The sequence below is a fragment of the Pavona decussata genome, unplaced genomic scaffold, assembly GCF_977016875.1.
Source record: "Pavona decussata unplaced genomic scaffold, jaPavDecu1.1 SCAFFOLD_237, whole genome shotgun sequence".
In the NCBI taxonomy this organism is placed as follows: domain Eukaryota; kingdom Metazoa; phylum Cnidaria; class Anthozoa; order Scleractinia; family Agariciidae; genus Pavona; species Pavona decussata.
The window spans coordinates 910,678-923,636 of record NW_028145642.1 but is presented as its reverse complement, the minus strand read 5'-3'; the positions used below and the strand labels follow the sequence as shown (position 1 = coordinate 923,636).

At 39.0% G+C, this 12,959-nt stretch overlaps 2 protein-coding genes across 2 annotated transcripts in view; one reads left to right on the top strand and one right to left on the bottom strand.

Moving 5' to 3' along the window:
• LOC146457777 (dynein axonemal heavy chain 12-like) overlaps positions 1–6,568 on the top strand; it is a 71,345-nt gene extending 64,777 nt beyond the window's left edge. The window contains exons 83-92 of the mRNA XM_085091562.1: positions 14–97; positions 1,976–2,080; positions 2,404–2,507; positions 2,587–2,698; positions 2,903–2,995; positions 3,190–3,249; positions 3,498–3,575; positions 3,871–3,962; positions 5,151–5,218; positions 6,113–6,568. Coding sequence (XP_084947688.1) covers positions 14–97; positions 1,976–2,080; positions 2,404–2,507; positions 2,587–2,698; positions 2,903–2,995; positions 3,190–3,249; positions 3,498–3,575; positions 3,871–3,962; positions 5,151–5,218; positions 6,113–6,303 — 987 coding nt within the window. The 3' untranslated portion in view covers positions 6,304–6,568. The remainder of the gene's footprint in view (positions 1–13; positions 98–1,975; positions 2,081–2,403; positions 2,508–2,586; positions 2,699–2,902; positions 2,996–3,189; positions 3,250–3,497; positions 3,576–3,870; positions 3,963–5,150; positions 5,219–6,112) is intronic.
• On the bottom strand, positions 6,446–12,160 carry LOC146457776 (F-box/LRR-repeat protein 8-like). The gene has a single exon (XM_085091564.1). It carries the CDS (start codon positions 11,888–11,890, stop codon positions 10,775–10,777), a length of 1,116 nt encoding a protein of 371 aa, XP_084947690.1. The 5' UTR covers positions 11,891–12,160; the 3' UTR covers positions 6,446–10,774.
• Positions 12,161–12,959: the final 799 nt, after the last annotated feature.

The following is a 12,959-nucleotide window of genomic DNA, read 5'->3' as shown; positions in this document are numbered from 1 at the left end:
TGGTTAATTACAGGAACTTCCACTGTCCCAAACACCTGAGGTCTTTGGAATGCATGACAATGTGGACATATCTAAAGAACTACAGGAGACCAGACAGGTACGTCCTTCTTGGTTATTCAAGCTTCTGTAACATTGGGTTATGTAGGCAGTTTGGTGTAAGTGACGAATAAGTGATATTTTTAGGTTGATGTAACCACAGGTAGCCCAAACTCGAGCGTTTACATTGACCTTTGTAATGCTTCAATCACGTATAGCGCACGGTAATTTGGGCGTAACGGTAACCATTGCCGACTGATTGACTTGATATCGAAATACAAATGTAATTAATTGAGGAGGGGGGAATCAAAGAGAGTTTGGCGGCGTTTGTTCAGTAAACCTCACACTCTTCAAGAGGCCTTGGATTTCGCTAGAGCACAGGAATTGGCGGACAAGCAAGCGAAGAAAATTGAAATGGAGCTGCAAAGCCACGAAACGAATCTTGAAGAAGAGCTGTGTAAAGTTGGGCTATCGAGATAGAATAAACCACAGAAGAAAGGATAAGGCGAAAATTGCCTGGAAAGGTTATCCAGGAAAACGAACGCCAAGACCCAATCCGAGGAAGAGACGAGACAAGAAGAAAGCGGATGAAAGATTACACCTTACAACCAAGTGTTCACAAAATATCCAAAGAACAAAGGACATGAAACATCAGATACGCACTTTATTAAACCGAAAGGTGTCCATTCCGCTTAGAGTACAGATCTTTGCGAGAAGTTTGACTTGATGACTAAGCAATTCTAGTTAAGACTTTTTCTCACTTTTCACAAAAGCTTTCAATAATACGAGCATTCGATCAATTAAAACGATTATAATGAGGGAAATCTACAATCATAAATGTTATTTGTATTACCGGACAATTTCACGTGGTGGCTGAAGGAGCTTCGACTTCAATTTGAATGGTAACAAACGATGAGAATCGTTTGCTACCATTCAAATTCACTCTAGTATTCTTTTAACGTTTTCCCTACTTCATTTTCATCTGTTAAACGTTATGTTTCATCGGGGGAATCGTCGTGCAAGACACCGGCTGCCATTCCGTATCATAACAAGAGGCAAAGTCTCTTCCTTGTAGGGCCCCCTGCGTCACCCTAAGAACTGCGGATTTTGATTGGTTTACCTTTTCCCAAAGACAACTTTACACCATATTCGTATTCTTGGTATTAAACTGGAACTAGCTTGCACACTAGGAATCAGTTCACCGGTAAGATCCAGTTCAATACTGAGAATACGAATATGGTCTATTCTGATAGTAGAAGCACAAAAAAGCATTTCAAGGGGAGGCAGGGGCTAAACGCGCTGAAAAGATCGAAAACCCCAACTCACTTTACTTGGTTTTTAGGGTCTAGTTTAAAGTGACCTATTTTTGATCAGTTTCCATTAAGTTCTTAGTGATATTTTCGTCAAATGCATGAAAACCAATCCATCCGTCTGTCTTTATTGATTGTCCTCTGTATGTCGGAACTGAAAGTGACCCAATTAAATTCCGCAAATTTTGCCTCTGAAAGTAAACTCCATATTGCAGCATTCCAGTAATTCTTCGAATAATGTTGAACAAGTGTGTGACGTAATTCCGTAAGTAGCTATTTCGAAAATTCGCTATTATTGATAATTAATATCTGTATTTTTTCCTATTTTCTAAAGTAGTCTCTGAACTACTCTATCAAGAATGTAGACTAATTTGGTATATAAATGTTGCTGTTGCTGTTTGTTATCAATGGCTTAAAAAACGGATGACTGCATCTCAATGTCACTGGGAATGGTCCGCGTTATTAACTGCATGAAATAGAAATAAGCGTCTACGATATTGACTTTGTTTTCTTACTGTTGTGGTGAGATCGTGTCGAGGTCCAGTGTGTGATGTATATGAGCTTGATATAAGTAGTCTAGTTGTATTGGTTAGGTTATTGTCATTATTAACTGTTTTGTGTTCTGTTAGCTGTTTGACTCGGTCCTGTTGACACAGTCCCAAAGTGGCGGAGGAGGGGCTGGGAAGAAGTCTGATGATACTTTGTTGGAGATAGCTAAGGACATTCTGTCCAAGGTAAGAGAGTGGTCAGCCTTATGTTCATTACTGGTTACTAACACTTTTGCTTAAGCGAGTGGAAATGCTAGATGTAAATAATAATTATTGGGGAAAAACATAAACGTTGGTCGATAGTTCATTGTATATAACAACAAAAAAAGAACCCAGCTTTATACACCTCAGGGGAATGTGTTATGAGCAGTCTTTATTCCAATCTCTCTAAATTCTGTATTTATAATAATAGTAGGTCCCGTACTATATCATCTGGAGTCTGTTTTTCTATTTCTTGTTAAATGTGTAAACAAACGGTAATAAGCAGTAACTGTTGATTTTCTAAATAGCTCCCAAAGAACTATGACTTGGAAGTAGCCCTGCAGAAATACCCAGTCACATATGAAGAGAGTATGAACACTGTGCTGGTGCAAGAGATGGAGAGATTTAACAAGTAAGAACACTCATTTGGAGGGCAGGCGCCTCAGTTGGTATATTTACACATGTTTTTTTTCTTTGATTATTTTTCTCAGGCTGATGTCAATAATCAGAGCAAGTTTGCAGAATCTTCAGAAAGCCATTAAAGGCTTGGTGGTGATGTCATCTGATCTGGAGGCGTTGGCTGGCAGTTTGTTGGTGGGAAAGGTATTAAGAACACTCTTACAGGAATCTCAATTAGTAACGCGCTGCACTTCTGTCAGACAGTAGATTCGGGAGATTCAATCTTTCCTTGCCATATGTATTGTCTTGCTATCATTTAATTTGTAGAACATTTGTGAAACTGCTGAGAAGCTGAAGTGAAGACAAGTATTTGAAATGGTTCAATACTGTTTTCATGTTTCCATGTAGGTACCTGAAATGTGGATGAAGAGATCATACCCTTCCCTCAAACCGCTTGGTAGCTACATAAGTGATTTTCTTGCGAGACTGAAGTTTTTACAGGTACGTTTCCATTCAAAATATCATTTGTGGTTTACACATTGAGTAAACACTATATTCCCTTTTGCAAGGCATGTTATTTACAGTTATCGGTCTTTAACCCATTAGTTTTCGTAATTAACAGGATTCTGCAGGACTCTGTTTGTATTTGGACACCACATTTCGCTGAGTGTGTGTATTTCTTTATTTCTGTTTAGGATTGGTTCGACAAAGGAAAACCAGTTGTGTTCTGGATTTCCGGATTCTTCTTCACACAGGTACCTTCGTATTCTGTATTATACCCTTGTTCCGGAATAAGTGTGACGAAATAGCCGCTAGATTTCTTTTGCAAGGTAAATTTGTGAGGGTGTATTGGCACCGTTATTTAAAAAACCATGTGGTATTCCGGTACCCTAAAAGGCGCTCTTGAGGGATTTTTATTGATCTTTGTGTGTTTTGTTATCCTGAAATAAGACCAATATAGCAAAAGGCACCTTTTCTAATGAGCAGTACCATTTCCGTTTAGGCCTTCTTGACTGGTGCTAAGCAGAATTATGCCAGGAAATACACCATACCAATCGACCTACTGGGCTTTGAGTTTGAGGTGAGTTGTCGCAGATCTATTCGTGTAGATCCTGTGTTGCATTTATTTGATTATAGCCATTTTCGTGCGTAGTTTCATAGTCTTGTTACAGCAACTCTGCCGAAACTTGCTGAGAGGTTTGTTTCTGATGCGCTATTTTTGCCTCCACTGCGCATTTCTTTTCCGTACCTTTTTTATTGTTTTTTAAGTTCCTCGCGGTTTTCAAAAAAGAGCTATCCTAATGGTGTCTCTAACTGATCTATACGAGGGCCTAATTGAACCTGACAGTTGTTCTTATTGCTTGTGTGTCATGTAGGTGTTGTCTGGAGATACCGCTGACAAGCCGCCTAAAAATGGAGTCTACGTACACGGTTTATTTCTGGAGGGCGCTCGATGGGACCGTAAAAGGTAGACTGTTGCTAATCGCTTTGTAGTTTAGTTTAATTACTTGAAAAAATCATGAGTTACACATTAACTAGAAGTAATGATAGATTTTAGTAAAGTGCTTTCGACACTCTAAATGACTGGTTATGCCTATTAAGCTGGCTTTATGAGATTTCAAGTAGCGCTGTATGCTTTCATCTCGACGTAGTTTCAGTTACATGTCACATTTAGTTATAACTGAACTGTTCAGCAAACTCAGTTTAATCAGTGTCTCCTGAATTATATGTCGATGATCGCCATAGGCGATGAGTGAAGACTTTTTTTTACCATTTAACACAAAAGCTAACTTGAACTTAAGTAAAATTCAACTTTTTAAACTTCAGTATTGTTGTTTTTTATTGCTATTTTTTATTTGGAGGACCTTCCTGAAAACCCCGTGTATGCGATGGGCGTTTCCTCCCAGAATATTTTTATTGTTATTGTTGCCATCATTATGATTATTATTATTTTCATCAAACTCAGTACAGGCATAAACAATGAGAAATTCGGATCCGGACCACTACTATTTTTAAGGTTTATAAGTTAAGTAATCTATACTGATGACCGGTGAATGCGGGCTATCATCGATACCCTTCAACTGAATACTTCGAACGAATCGATGTCCCAACTTCTTTAAGGCCCGTATTTGACTAATATTTGGTTTTATCAACTGAGTTGATAAGGTAATACCGTGATCACTAATGAGAATCTAGGGCTGACATTTCGAGTGTTAGCCCTTCGCCCTATCGCTCCAGAGTCCGCTGGCCAAATTACCTTGTCAACTCCCCCATTGATGCAGCTCCGCAGTTTCTCCAAAAACTAATCCCTTTATCTATTAATGAGATATTAAATTCGACACCTTTCTTCTATGTGAAAGAAACGTTTATTCTATTTTAAAGCACAAAATCTTCTTAAATGTTACAATGTCCGCTTTTTTTGTCTTGTTTTGTTTACCCTTACCAGAAAGAGCGCGACTCGAAATAAAAAAAATTCAAAATACCACCAACTTGGAAACAAGACAGCCAACAAAACGAAAGTGTACTGGTTACACATAATACCCTTGTATATACGAGAAACCCCTAGCACCAAATTAATATTTAAATGCAGTCTATTACGTTTTGCTAAGGTCGAACGCAATTAACGAAAGTGCTGTCACTTTTGACTATTTTTCAGAGGTTTAATCGGTGAGTCCTTACCAAAGGTTCTTCATGACACTATGCCAGTCATTTGGGTGAAGCCAGGTAAGACATTGTACCGAGAAAGATAAATTCACAAACATAATGAAAGAGCGTTGTATATCCCTCTTATACACGAGCGTGTGAAGTAGCGAATTGGTCGGGAAGAAGGGGGGAGGGGGAGGGGTAGGGGGAGGGGGGCGCTTCAACCCTTTACAAACCAAACCAACTTTTAACGAAATGTCACCCTTTAACATACTTAATACAATTTTTTTTTTTCTCTTACTTATACCCCAGAGATTTACCGAAGACGTTTCCTCTTTACATTTTTCAGCTAGCGTAATCTTTGGACTGTAATTTCTGTAAGGAAGGCACCCTTATAGTATGGAATAGTCCCCCCTCCGGGGGAGTGGGGTTAGGGGGAGGGGAGTTACTGCAATATTTTCTGTCTTTTTCTGTAATCGATGATGAATTTGGTGATCACGAACAATGTTCGACGCGGCACATGAAAGACAGACTTCGGTGTTTAAATTTTGGATGACCGATAAGTTGGAAATCATCCGCAGAATTTCATTTCATTTATATTTCGTGTTACTGATGGTGAAAGTTACTTTCCAATTTTCAGAGGACTGATTATTATGTCAGTTACTGCTTAGGCAGTGACTGACTGGGATCATCATCATTATCATGGTTATTATTATCATCATCATCATCATCATCATTATCATCATCATTGTTATCATCATTATTATCATCATCATCATCATTATTATCATCATCATCATCATCATCATTATTATCATCATCATCATCATCATCATTATCATCATCATCATCTTCAATATCCTTATTATTATTATTATTATTATTATTATTATTATTATTATTATTATTATTATTATTATTATTATTATTATTATTATTATTATTATTATTATTATTATTATTATTTTGTTTCAGGCAAAATTTCCGAGTTCAAAGATAATCAAGAGTACAAGTGCCCAGTGTACAAAACAAGTGAGCGGCGAGGAACTCTGTCCACCACCGGTCATTCAACCAACTATGTGATGCCAGTCATGTTACCAACTGACAAACCACAGAACCACTGGATCAAGAGAGGAGTGGCACTACTCTGCCAGCTCGACGACTGAACGCGCTGTAATATGCAATATGTTTATACTTACTTACTTACGTATCGACTTTGAAAGATAATTTAACCCGGAATCATGAACCCATGTCACTGTTAACGAAAGTAGTTCGCGCAATCACTGAAACAGTGTGCTGTAAATAGTGTTTGTTTTTATTTTTATAAACTAAGGTGGTATGTGCACATGCAGTTTGAGAGCGCATTTTTGTATATATTGTCCTCGCGTAGCAAAATAATTCGGTAATAAATTAAGTTGTTTAAGCGTGCAAGAGTGTTCCCTTCTTCACTTTCCTCAGGCATTCACTTGTACTTCAGTATGTGGCAACCTCACCCTACTGGTGTTATGTTGATTGGTGCTGTGCATGCATTCACATGTGCAAACAGTAAATAACATATTTTATCCCACACCACTTACGCTGTGTTAAGTTGCTCTGTAGTAAAATGCACGTTCATTCACATTTGCAAATAGTCAGTTTTCTTACTCCATCCAAACCGGTGTTGAGTGGTTCTGAAGTGGCCCACAGGTATTCACTAGTAGAAACATTTTAATTTTACCTCACACGTCTTCTATTGATGGAGGCATTTTGCAAGGTCAAACAATTGTTTGTTAGTTATCATACAGGAATTACATTCTTGAGTGATTTTCGTTTTGTATTATTCCATTATGCAACAATCTTGTTTGGTTTTGATAAACCAGTTACTAGAAAAAAAGGAGAAAGTGAGACCGAAGACTACTGTAAAACGTATTTTTAATATATGCATAGCAGTGTTGTAACGTTATAAGTAACAGACAAATATAGTCAACATCATCGTCTTTTGAGAGTGAAAAGTAATTTGTCTTGAGTTAGTCTGGAGCGCTTAAGTGATTTTTAAGTTTGTTCTTGTCTTTAATTGTGCACGCTAAACATTTGCATGTGATGTGATTTGCAGGTTCTTCTGTGAAACTCGATTGATTCCCAACGCGGAGATATCTACATTCACGAATCTCTTCAAACAGTTTTGTGAGTTCCATCATGGAGAACTTGTTTATGTCGGTTCTTTGCTTCTTGCCTGTGATTTTTTCCAATGATTGCCGTACTTTTGTCCACTGTCCCTTTGCTCTTTCGTTTCCTTCTTCCTCGTCTGTCGTACTGATAGCAGGGAGCAAGTCACTGTTCTTTGGAGTTAGTGAGCGTTCGCTGGCTTGACTGCTGGTACTTCTCTCCTCTGTTATACCCGGCATTGGTTCAAGTTGAGTTGTTTCCTCTTTAGTCGCAACCCTTGGCGTTTTTGTAGGTTGGTTCACTGACTGCGGAATGTGCCGTTTCTTGCCAGAGGCAAAAGAAGCAATGTCACTGCGGACTCTCTTGTTATATATGTTGTTCTGCATTTCACGGCCGCTGGTCTCACTGGTGAAACTTGAAAGTGGCTGTCTATGATCGCTTATGCGCCGTGTTCGTTTGCTTTCTTGAATGAACTGACTGCTGTTTGCTAAGGTTATTACGGGCGGTAACACTTCTGATTTGCTTTTTTTCTTTCTCCTTCCATTAGTTTTGTGTGTTGTGATACTTGGAAGTTTATTATCAGGAGTGTTGCTTCCGTAAGCGGCTGCTAGGCTTACTGGAGCGACAGCCCGCACTAAAGTGATGCGTCTTTGTCGTGTTTTATTGTCTTTTGAGTCATCAGTTTTCGTACGTTTCATCTGGGCGTCTTGGTCAAATAGCATGGCTGGTACAAGGCTTTGTTTGGCTCGAAGAAACTTTTCTTGTTTCAAGGACCAGGTATTGAAGCTTCTTCGTCTTTCGCGTTGTATCGTGTTCATGGTAGTTCTTAGATCAGTCTCTTTACTTTTGTTGATACTCACGGCCCTCCGTAGTGAGTTGCTAACCTTTTCAAGTGGATCTCTCAGCTCGTTATTCATGTTTATCGAAAGGGTAACACTCTACGTTGTCTTTTGTTCATCTTAATATCTGTTAAACCTCGCTGTTCGTCACTCTTCTTCTCACAAACAATTTGATTAATTAACCCAAAATATCTGATTAGAACTACGATTAAACGACTTAGGAATTAGCGCTTTTTATTAAAATTTACCATTTATCTGTTTGTATAGTCGCTGTAGAATAAACAGTGGCCTTTCCCAGCATTTTCTTGTCACTCAGGAATAAAGAAGACGCGTAAAAACGTCAAGACAGAATCTACAAGATTAGAAAAGTACAATGGGCGAAAGCAGTGGACTTCTGAGCACGGTTTCTTCATTAAAACAATACATTTCATTAATATCTTTCGTAAGGATTCTTAACCAACCATGTTCGTTTGTTCATTGCTCAGTAAATGTTATGTCATAATTAACTTTGTCGTTTTGGGAAACAATAAAACGTGCTCATCACAAGATGTACACTGTGATCAGTTGCATGTTAAGGCCCGTTTACACATGGCGATTTTTTATACTCCTTTTGTCGCACTTTAATGCCCCGGTTTAATGCATGACTGAGACTTTTAATCACACGTTTAAACCAGCTGTGATTTCAGCGTTTGCGTTTTTCTGGCAAACCCTGCAAATTTGCATTAAGTTTTGAACGTGTTCGAAACCTTTGGCGTCGCTGAAACCGGTACTAGTTTATGCAAGCGATTTAAAACTGCAACTTGAGTGCGGCAAAACTTGCACACACGTTACGTACCAACCAACGAGCGCACTGAGGCGCTCAAACCCGATGAATTTATATCATCTATCATGCACAAACTGAACATTGAATAACATTCTCAATTCGGAACTGTCGACCCTCAATAAAGGAAAATCTCGAAATTGTACAGAACGTAGTGAGATTTTTTTTTTTTGCCGAGATCAAGATTAAACAAACCCATTTTCCATTGGGGTCAGTCATACCTTTTGAGGTCACAAAGCAAGGGAGCTGAAAACATCCACAAGAAGCCATAGCTCTTGAAACTGAGAGAACGATGAACAGCTTTGTAAACTCGTAGACCTATTGGACTCTCATATCCGTGAAAAACAAACATGCAAACTTACTGCAGATAGATAGCATAAACATGAAATAACGAAAAACCAAACTGATCCTATGTCTGTAGATAACTTTTATTTAGCGTTTCCTGAAATCTTGCTGTTAATCTGAGCCGATAATCCTGAACAAATGCCACAGAGCTAGCCTACATACAACCTCGTTCACAGGGCCTTTCCTCTTCACGTCCCAGGGAGCGAGAGGAGGAAGAGGGGAGACCCTGGGAACGAGGTTGAAGAGGGGGAAGAGGAGAGACCCTGGGAACGAGGTTGGCCTACATAACGGCATAAAGAAACTACAGTCGAACTCCACTAACGGCCACCTCTCCACAACGGCCACTTTTTTTGCCCCGGCGGACAGTCCATACATTACCTCTTGTTTAAACCTCTCTACAACGACAACAGCCACTAAAGTGCGTCCCCAACTGCCAAAATAACCTCTCGACAACGGCCAGTACAGTTCTTTTTTGTAAAAACCTGTTTTTTATTAGTTGATGCAGTAATCGACATTTGTCTTCGGAACATTACGTTTCTGTATCCATTTTAATGATATACGTATTTTGATTGTGTTCCATTTATATGCTGCAGAAGCATAAATTGTCTACAATAATACAGCGAATGTTGCGAACCTTGCTCGTTTCGTCTTGATAACATTTTGATTCAAAACATTATTTATGAGAATGATGATTATTCCAGAAAGTGACGCAGGCATACTCGGAAAAAAGAAATCCGAGTGCTCCTATCAGGAGTCGAACCTAAGACCTTCCGATTACTAGTTCGGATGCTCTACCACTGAGCTACAGGAGACTCGTGGGAGCTAAGGCCATTAAACTAAACATTATTATAGTCTATTTTGTGGCCAGTTATAGACCCCATCTTAGTCACTTTTTGGGAAAATGTAATTTTTTGCGATCCCAACTAAGTCAATTTCTATTTATGCATCTACTTTCAAGAACCGAATGTAATGCGAGGTGATTGTTACATTTAATAAACAACAACTTTCTGAACTTTTTAACCGAGACCATTTTGAATCCCTACTTAAATAGAATTTTCTCACCCCAAAAATCCGAAAATGTGCGACCCCATTCTAGTAACACTATTGAAAATGCGACCCCATTCTAGTCAATCCAGTCGTGAAAATGCGACCCCATCCAGCGGCACATCCCCATTAGCCTCTTATAAGGAAGTAACCCCCCCCCGGGACACTATTCAACAGAGAGATCTCACCACATTTTGATCAAAAGATCTCCGAAATGTACACAAGGTAATATTTCAATGAACAACAAGGTAACAGTTCAGATCAACAAGAACTCTGCTTGCAAGTTCTACTGGATACAAACTTCTGCATAAGGTATTGTATTAATGAGGGTGGCTAAAGTACTATGAGGTCAATATTTTGATCTTCCGTATAATGTATAATTATTCTTAACCTTGGTACGCTCGGCCCTGAACTAGTAATGAAATTAATACTAATTCGCAACAGCTACTTTGTTTTAATGAAAAATCTCTTCATCTGAGGGCGAATTTCCAGTATTTTTTGTTTTGTCTCCAGAGAAATGCAGCATTGAAAGACATAAAGTTCGTTGAGTTTGTGACACTTGGTGACAAGGTATATCAAGGCGTGTTCGAGTTCTTCACTGCTTGTGGTACTAATTGAAAGCCTTTCCAATGTTTCACTGTAGTTCACAGCGGCGAAATAAACTTGGGAAACAACTCTTGACATCACTTCTAATCTCAGATCTTTCACGGGTACCTCCGGTGTTAAAATCGCGTCCACCTTGAACATTGGACAGGAGCAGTCGAACGCTAGCGTGACGCGGAGTGACGGCATCTCATGTCTGACTTTCTGCCAAACGTCTGATGTTATCACTTTTCCAAACTTTTCTTCTCGTCTACAATCAATAGAGAGATGCTCTAGCTGGGCTCGATCGTCTTCAGTAAGCGATAGCATAATCTCCTCTGTAATACTTGTATGGTGAAGAGCAAGGGACTTCAATTTCCTGCACTTCTCAACTACATTTTCTATGCAACCGGAAGTGACTTTGCAAATAAGTGAAGCGTTTTGAATATTTAGTGACTCAAGGTCGGGATTGTTTTCTGCCAAAAGGTTGATTAAATCGTCGCTGTAAGCAATTGGTAGCTTGCAAAGATCCACTGACTTCAACGGGATTTGAACTTGGCAGTCACTTTTAGGTTTATCGAACAAATCTCGCAAACAGTCGATGAATTCATGACCTGCGTAGAACAAAGGGTTCTCGCCCAGAAACTTGATTGTAAATTTCTCGAGTCTTCGCACTTTCATGGCGCTAAGCTTTCGAATAAGTGTACAAGCGCTTTCTCTGTTAACTTTCTCTTCTTGTTGGCAGTGAATTTCCACTTTCCTTAGGTACTGTCCATGGTTCTCCAAGCATTTGCCGTATTTGAACTCCTTTGAATCGACGAATTTGAATTGAAATGTTTGCCACAGCACTGGAGAATTGAAAAATTCTCGCCACTGCTTGCACGTTTGAGAAGCCGTTGATCTTTCGGAGAGTCTCAAAAATGAAAATATCCCAACAACAATGTGCTCGGGTAAATTTTCCCATTTGGTTCCCTCCATCAAACACGAAGCGTAACAGATGCAACCTCTGCCGCTGTAGTGAAGAGTTTGAACTGCTCATTAAAATTCAAAAACGCTGACCTCGTGACAAGGGAAAGACAATTGCTCTATTTAATTCAAAAATAGCTTTAATAACTGGGGAGGAAAAATCTGCTATCCATTGTAAATAGAGCATTCTGTCAACTTGTTGTCCTGAGATGCTCATTGGAAGCCACGCACGCAGTTTTAGTTTTGGGTTCTGAAGAACAATAAAATGAGTGGAAAGCTATTGTGATTAAATCAAGTTTACTACCAGCCAATTGGTATGTTGTCTTTGAATTGTAATTCTTAGGCCCGGTTCATACGTCGAACTTTACATGAGCCGAACCTAATACCTATTAAGGTCGACCCAAATAATTAAGTTCGGCAGTTGATTCAGACGTTAAACCTAACTGAAGTCGAACTTAATTAAAGCTTAAGTCAGAAAGTAGATTTTCGTGGTCAGCGGCTGTTGTTTTTAAAGTACCTACCTTACTCAACAAGATTCAAATGGCGGGAAAGATGAATTCTGACATGCAAGAGCTTGTTTGGTAAAATAATGAAGACAGGCCAAACACGGCTCCTATTGGTCGAGATAGGAAGAATATGACTTTCAAAGCTAATTTGCTATTACGAGTACGTCTTTCAAAGATCTCCCTTTTCTGTACGAAAGTAGGGAAGGGTTTTTGTAGATCTCTCTTAGCAGAGACTGATTTTCTATCAAGTGCCATTTACTCATCTGAATTGTTTTATGTTAGGCACAGAAGGGCGATATTCCGTCACAAACGGCAAAATGTTTTTGCGCGTTTTTTTGTTTTGTTTTGTATTGCCGACATTCTTTCGCGGAAATTGACTTCTGAAAGAGTTTTATCTATAAGGTTATCGAGGTAACCTCTGTGGCGTAATCTCTGTTTGAATAGAGGAATGTTTTCTTCAAATGGTGTTTTTGAAGATTTTGTTATGAGAAGTCTTGAGGCTTCGCCTTTGATATAGCCCGTTTTGGAAAGTTTCTGTCGGTTTGAAGTGCGTGTGCACATCAAGAATAGATTCT